Source organism: Anguilla anguilla, chromosome 17 (genome assembly GCF_013347855.1).
Source record: "Anguilla anguilla isolate fAngAng1 chromosome 17, fAngAng1.pri, whole genome shotgun sequence".
Lineage (NCBI taxonomy): Eukaryota > Metazoa > Chordata > Actinopteri > Anguilliformes > Anguillidae > Anguilla > Anguilla anguilla.
The window spans coordinates 9,040,000-9,048,089 of record NC_049217.1 but is presented as its reverse complement, the minus strand read 5'-3'; the positions used below and the strand labels follow the sequence as shown (position 1 = coordinate 9,048,089).

Below are 8,090 nucleotides of genomic sequence, written 5' to 3'. Positions count from 1 at the left end.
GCCAGAGTAATGTGTGTTCATTTCTCCACCATAAGCCGCCTCCAGCATCGTTTCACAGATATTGTAAGTTCGTCCAACAGGCCTCACAACCGCAGACCACGTGTATTCACGCCAGCCCAGGACCGCCACATCCGACTTCTTCACCTGCGGGATCGTCTGAGGCCAGCCACACGGACAGCTGATGAAACAGTTGGTTTACACAACCATGGAATTTCTGCACAAACTGAAATCGCCTCAGGGAAGCTCATCTGCGTGCTCGACGTCCTCACCGGGGTCTTGATTTGTCTGCAGTTTGGCGTCACAATTAACGTGAGTGGGCAAGAGCTCACCTTCGATGGCCACTTCCATATTCTCCCAGTTCTTCCACGGCCTGCATACTCACCAGACATGTCACCCATTGAGCATATTTGGGATGCTCTGGATCAGTGCATACGACAGCATGTTCCAGTTCCCACCAATATCCAATAACTTCGTACAGCTATTGAAGAGCAGTGGGACAATATTCCACAGGCTATAATCAACAATTTGATCAATTCAATGCGAAGGAGATGTGTTGTGTTGCATGAGGCAAATGGTGGTCACACAAGGTACTGATTGGTATTCTGTTCATTTCATGGTATCTTCTTTTTTGGGGAATCTGTGACTAACAATTGCATGTCTATATCCCCAATCACATGAAATCAATAGATAAGTGCCTAATTAATCTATTTCAGTTGACTGATTTACGTTCATTACCTTTGAACTCCATAAAATCTTCGAAACTGGTAAGCGTTGCATTTGTATTTTTGTTCAGTGTACATTAGTTTAAAATAATCTGCAGAAACCCAATGTATGAAAAAATTTTCATAATTTATATGCAAAGCAGATCCACCAAGTGAATATTCAGATTGAAATATTAATTCTACAAGTAAAACCGTACTGTTCCGGAACTTCTCTAGTCTGCACTAGAAACGGCTAATTTGGGAGGGGTACAGTTACCTCATACTGTATCTGTGTCCTTAGCCTCATTGGCCTTAAGGTCAGTGGACAGCAGTAATGGACAAGTCAGAGGGGAAATCATGACTTGTAGTTGATTATATGGGTGTGGTCTTAGTGATTTATGCCAAGTATTGTAAGTAATATAGTGAATGTAGTCAACACAGGGAACAGACAATGAAATCTCCAACATATGGCCATTTTATTCAGTCAGCAATAAATAACAATAAATAAAAATATTAATACTCATATAAATAAACAATCAAGTAAAGGTTTCCGTGGACAAATTTTGCACAGGTTACAGTGCTGTTTTCAGTGGATCACTCAATGGTTCCCCGGTGTGTAGTTTCACTGTTTCATTTTTCTTTATAAAAACTCTTGGAGCTTCTTCAAGCTGTAAGAAACTTCTTTCCTCACAACCTCCCATGCGCAAGCGCTCTGCCCCTAGAAAACATTACATGAAAATACGCTAGTAAGTCTTCAAGAATTATGCTTCACTGAGTATCGTTTTCATGAAAGTATTTAAATGAAAATAAAATAGTATTGCGTACAGCCAGTTATTAGTATAATTCTACGGTGTGTGTGTGTGTGTGTTCATAATTACAATACTGGAGAAAAACGTCAACAGACTGGAGTGAAGCTTCGAACAAAGATTAACACTATGGAATACATGTGAAACATGCCAAATTTCTAGGATACTGCAGCTGACTGTTCAATGTGTGTGTGTTGTTAGGCTGGACATTGTTGTTTACCTTTTCTTTTAAAAACGTAGTCAGCCTTTCAAAGTAGGACTTCAGCCTCCCATTATCTTCTGAGGGAAAACTTCCATCCCCGGAGAAGGTCATCTCACCTCGAACCTTTTTAAGCCAAAGAAAATAAATAAATGCACACGTATAGGATGTGTAGCCTATATAACAAGATTGTAAGTATCGCATACTTACACACTGCTCCAAGTTTTCAATTTGAAGAGACAATTTATGTTTAAAGAGACCAAGCTTTTCAGGATCCCAAGATGTGGAAACCAGGCTATTGTTGAAGATCTTGACCACGTCTCTCAAGGCATCATATGCTACTGCTGCAATATCATGATCCTAGAAAACGAAAGATGGATGTGTGTAAAAACAGATAACATTAAATAAACCGTTTCGACAACTGTGTAATTGTTCTCGCTTTTTCAAAATATACGGCCTTGATAAAAAAAATTGTCCGTGCTGAAATACAGCTAAATATGCTTGCTAGCTTAAACCTCTTGGCGAATTGTGTCATCACAACTTTTAACGCGCTAAACAGCGTGAATAAAACAAATTGTACTTGCGTTTATTTGTACGTCAATGGATAAATGGGATCGATGCTTACATCAGAATATTAGGAAATCAAGGAAGAGAAACGCCCTCAGCTCAATAATATGTGAACTTGGGTGCCTGTCCATAAAATATTTTTAAAAATCTTTTATTTGCACGAAATTTTTCGGGCAAAGCGCCCTTCAGCGTGTCAAAAGTAGCAAACTGGATTACATCAATCAATTATCGTTCACCTGGAGCAACAGGTTAGATGACGTAGTACATAATAGGGCCAATCACGTGCAAGAAACCTGAACGTCTGTGGCCCCTAATTACGCCAATTTTTCATGGGTAAATTTAAGATTAATTTCATTTACTCCAGTGACTTTTCTCTCGATATATCAAAACATACTGCAAATATATTGATCACTTATTTTTCATTTGGAAGGGGGTACTACTCTTTTAAAAGAGTTTCATGAGTATTTGAATACAAGGAAATAGTCCATTAAATGTACTTTGAGTTATGATAATAAATGTATTTATTTTTTGGACGTTTTACTTAAGAAAGAAGGCAGCGGATTGCACACTGAGGTATATAATAAGAAAACGGATTGTAATACTTTTTTATATCACAGTAGCTATCACTCTCCGGCCCTTTAAAATAGTTTTCCTTTCAGCCAACTTTTAAGGTTTAGACGTATATGTGACTCAGATGAGGTGTGCGAAACTCAGGCTGAAGGTCTTTGTGAAAAATTTACCAGCAGGCTAGAAGGCAACACTGGTGGAAAAGACTCTTAATAGGGTATGTCAGGTTCAAAGAGCAAATTTATTAAAGCCCAAACTGAGAGACCCACCTCCTAGCTGTGCCAAATTTTGTGTCAACCTACAGTCCCCCTAGATTTAGCTATAAGCGGCCCTTATCTCACTTTCACATCAGAATATTCACATATTTTGCATGTACAGTTATTTTGGTATTTACTAAGATTGCCAAACTACCTGAGATTTGCTCGTGATGTCATAAACACCCTCTGGAAACATGAGTTTGACATTTTCTTTCAGGCACTTGACTGGAAAATCGCCGCCCTGTAAGAGAATTATGGCAGTTATAGGCACAGAAAAGCTCAGAGTAGACCAAGAAGAGAACAGCATGTTAAATTGTTCTCACCATGTCAATCAGAAGCCGTATGCACTGTGCATTCCGGTCCCTCAGTATATGTTGCTTGCATTTCATGGAGAAGGAGTGGTCCGAGAGGAGGAGAAACGCGCAGATGCTCCAGAACTTCAGCGTGCACATTTTCAGTAATTAAATGAGTAGTTGTGTTCAGTATAGTAGATCACGGGGAGCAATCAAATGTGATTGTTCGTTTTGCTGAAACTGGTGCCTTGTGCTGCTTGTGAACGTATTTATTGAGCTCTTTGGGGTTTTTTGTTAACCAAAAAGCAGAAATGCCCATCTCAGCCGAAGTGGAGATGATTAGTTTGCGGTTGATCGTGTTGAACGCTGCAAACAGGTCTAGAAGGATCAAGGGAGAGGAATGAGGCTCTTACAGTGGCTGTATCATGTAAGGTTCACTGTGTTGCAAATATGTATGAACAGGACAAAGTTTATTCTCTCTCAAAGTCTAGAAAGTACGACCATTTAAATGGGGAAATAGAAGCAAAATGTTCTCGTGTGGATGAATACATGCATTGACACATTTATTGTTTGTTTATTTTTAAGAACCAGTTCTGTGGAATAATATTACATTTTGGATGTTAAACCCGATGTCGAAAAACTTAACGCGCCGGGGCTTCTATAAATTCTCAGATGTAATTAATATGAACATCGTATTTACACGTTCAACAAAACATTACCTATAGTCATTTTTCGGAAGAGGATTAAACGTAAGCGTAGTCTAAAAAAAAAAACTAAAGTCTAAAATGCGGTCAGATGGTGTATGTAAAAGGAAATGGACGCGTCTTGAAGAATAAAATGTTTTTCCATGTTTTTCCCCATCGGGAAATTACTTTCATTTTGTGTCACATGCACAATATATTCTGAGTATTCTAAGGTAAAGTTTAATTAAGTGGCAGGCTAACCATGTTGGATTTAATTCTGGTAGCATGTGGTTATGAAATATTGTGGTAACCCGTAGACCACAGGTTTCGGGCAGATGGGAGGAAAGTAATTACACTTCTTTGGTATCAACTGCCGCTATCTTTTTTTCTGTGCGTATGTTACGCGGCGATTCCGACACAGTTTACAAGTCACATTTCTGTATATCTGATTCATATTTTCCGTCGTCTTGAAACTAAATATAGTTTATTAGTTTTAAGACGATGGGCAATGAGCGCAACTGGCTGCTAGGCTAAGCATTGCGGAGGCGGATAACCTCCACTTAAATTGATTGTTGGTCATCTGACTTCTGTCATTTTCTCTGATGAACGATACAACGATTGATTCAAGAAATACGCAACACCACCCGATGTAGCCAGTTCCCCAAAATTAGGCTATTAGGCGAGTGATACAATTACTATTATTATTTGCATGGCAAACTTGCATGGTACCCAGTGCTCCCCTGGAGCTGGTTGTCAGGTAGGTATTTCAGGCTACGAATAAGGCAAACTAATAATAAGGCAGTTGAAATATTAACACAGAGCCGTTAGGGTTCTAGGGTTCTGATGGCCTCAAACTAGGATGTTGTAATAGCCGTAAACTGCTCCATGCAAAAACATGAATTAGTTGGCCCGGGGATGGTTGTGGCCCTGAATGACTGCATTCGAGTTTTTTATGCCATTGACCACTCTGTTTAAATACAACATTCCTCGTGCACTTTTGCAGGTACTGTAATCCAATCTGCTGGATTATCCCCGGAGCGGCCGATTAAATCAAAGGGCAGAATGGATGTGCTGGATTACCCCAAAGGGAAAACGATTGAAAATCAATCGACGGAACCCAATGAAGTCCACCTCAAGTGCATATTTTATATTTGTGCTTGTATCATAAATGGAATGTTTGCGCTATTAGGCGTTCAGTGGCTCAAAACTCCAATTGCAAGGCACTCATAGTGAGTCTATTTCCCAATAACCAGTAGCAGCACTGAGGTAGTCTAGATGGAGGTGGAGGCACATTGGCTAATTTACCAAATGATAATTAAATTAATATTAATTAAATTAATACCGAGTATGATGCGCTATGAGATTAATTAACTATTAATTTTGAATCTCATTAAATGCTGGCTACTTTCATTTCAAGCCCCAATGTGTTTGGTAGCTGTGGACCTCGACAAAGTACCAGAATGGCAAACGTTCAGTCCACAGGTTAATAGAGCGTGTTTAAACAAAAATAACCTAAAGGGGAGGGGGAATGGTGGCAGGAGGTCAAAGATTTTTGGTCTTTAATTTTATGAAGAAATTGTGAGACTATGGCGATGATTCTTTAAGGAAATACTTTTTATTGATTAAAACTAAGAGCATAATATTGTTTTACATTCAGGGAATTTTTCATTTGCAGGTCATATGAAACAGGAGAGAGATACTATCTAAAGACATTCTGCCGATTTCATGGTTTGCATACGCACAAAAAATAATGAAAAAAAAACTCTTTAGCATATACAGATTGGTTGCGTTTACGCCGTTATTCAGGCTTAGTTGATTCTAATTTACTTATAAAATATATTTAGCATTACTGACCAACAAGCAGGCGGCATAATTTATCATTTAAGCAAATCTGAATGAAACTCAGCAGTGCGATCCCTCTCCCTAAGTTAAATAATCATAAAACTGCATGTGGATCAGTGCACAGTCTGTGATTTCTGTCTATCCCAAGGCCTGAGGCCAGTTTTGCCAATGAAACTTTGGACATCATGTAACTTTTTCCTAAAATAGACAATTTTTAGATCCCATATCCGTTCTCTATTATTATAGTGAAAAAATTATATCTTTTAACTCTGTTAACCAATTATAGGCTTACAAACGATGATGAATCATATGTGTATATATATATATACACTTACCGGCCACTTCATTAGGTGACAGGAGTGGCACCCGGTGTGGTCTTCTGCTGCTGTAGCCCATCTGCTTCAAGGTTTGACGTGTTGTGTGTTCATAGATGTTCTTCTGCATACCTCGGTTGTAACGAGTGGTTATTTGACTTACTGTTGCCTTTCTATCAGCTCGAACCAGTCTGGCCATTCTCCTCTGGCCTCTGCCATCAACAAGGCATTTTCGCCCAGAGAACTGCCGTTCACTGGATATTTTCTCTTTTTCGGACCATTCTCTGTAAACCCTAGAGATGGTTGTGCGTGAAAATCCCAGTAGATCAGCAGTTTCTCAAATACTCAAACCAGCCCGTCTGGCACCAACGACCATGCCATGTTCAAAGTCACTTAAATCACCTTGCTTCCCCATTCTGATGCTTGGTTTGAACTTCAGCAGATCGTCTTGACTATGTCTGCATGCCTAAATGCATTTAGTTGCTGCCACGTGATTGGCTGATTAGATATTTGCATTAACGGGTGCAGTTATCCAGTAGAGGGAGCTGTAATACAAGTGTGAACTGCAGCAGCTGACGCGCTACTTCTGTAATAAGATGTTTGTCTCTCGTGCCTCATCCAGTATTCTCCACTGCAAGACTTGTCTGCACAGATTCGATTGCCGCAATAAACGTATGTATATTTAGTGAAAGTTTTTAATGAAATGCGTTTATACGACCACTATGTTTATCAATCATCACTATCAAGCGAGCGAGCTAGCTAACATATTTGGTTCACTTTAGCAAACTAGCTGGCTAGCAAGCCTTTATGAAGTGGCAGTGAGCACATGTGCAGCGTAGGATCTACATTTCATTACATTACATTACATTATAGGCATTTAGCAGACGCTCTTATCCAGAGCGACGTACAACAAGTGCATAGGTTTCATGATGTAGAGGCGCAAAAGAAACACTAGAGTGAAGTAAGGATCGTAGTGCCAGAAGTGACCACATCGATCAGGACTCCAACCCTGTAGAGTAAGCTTGTTCCCCAAGCAAGAATCCTACCAAGTACAAACTAGCACTGGAATCACACCTAATCATACAAAAACAATCCTGCCAGATACACTAACAATCAAATTATCCTAGCTAGGTACAGTGAGCTGAACTATAGGCTAGGGAGGGGTGGGGTGCAGCCTGAAGAGATGAGTCTTCAGTCTGCGTTTGAAAGTGGTGAGATTCTCTGCTGTTCTGACCGTCACGGGGAGGTCATTCCACCAGCGAGGGGCCAGGACAGACAGCAGACGGGAGCGGGAAGTGCAGACGCGAAGAGGGGGAGGTGCCAAGCGTCCAGAGGACATCGCTGTATTCTCAAATAAATAACCAGCCAAAATAAAATGGTGATTGAATGCATCACACATGTGTTCTTTTATCTGAGATAATGCTATTAGCTACTATATGGTGTCAATAGCCAACGCGTTATTGCAAGCGAGTGTGTCATCTAGTCACGCGTCATCGTAGCAAGCTAACCAGACAGTAAAAACGCCGATAAAACACTTCTAACGTGGATCATTTTAAGCCATGTTATCTAGCTTTGTCGTGATAACATGAGAGAAGGATTGCTGCTGGAGAAGTGAATCAACCAACAGTTAGCGCGGGTAACCTGCATGAAAGTGCATTGTATTTTTTTTTCACGTATTTCATCCAGTCAATTTAATTTCATCTAACGTTACATTTGCTTCACTCATTAGCTCCGCTAGATAATGTCTTACTCTTTGAGATCATGTAGTAGAAATAAAATAAGAAAATATAATTCATTTAACTTACTGAGAATATATAAGAAATAATAAGGCCGTGTCAATAGCTAATGCGTTATTGCGAGC

At 39.7% G+C, this 8,090-nt stretch overlaps 1 protein-coding gene across 1 annotated transcript; it reads right to left on the bottom strand.

The window, feature by feature from the left end:
• Positions 1-1,341: 1,341 nt before the first annotated feature.
• LOC118217276 (interferon a3-like) lies at positions 1,342-3,632 on the bottom strand. The gene is made up of 4 exons (XM_035399144.1): positions 3,421-3,632; positions 3,252-3,338; positions 1,728-2,066; positions 1,342-1,419 (listed from the first exon to the last, which is right to left on the bottom strand). The coding sequence occupies exons 1-4, from the start codon at positions 3,547-3,549 to the stop codon at positions 1,342-1,344; spliced, it is 633 nt and encodes a 210-aa protein (XP_035255035.1). The 5' UTR covers positions 3,550-3,632.
• Between the last annotated feature and the right edge of the window lie 4,458 nt (positions 3,633-8,090).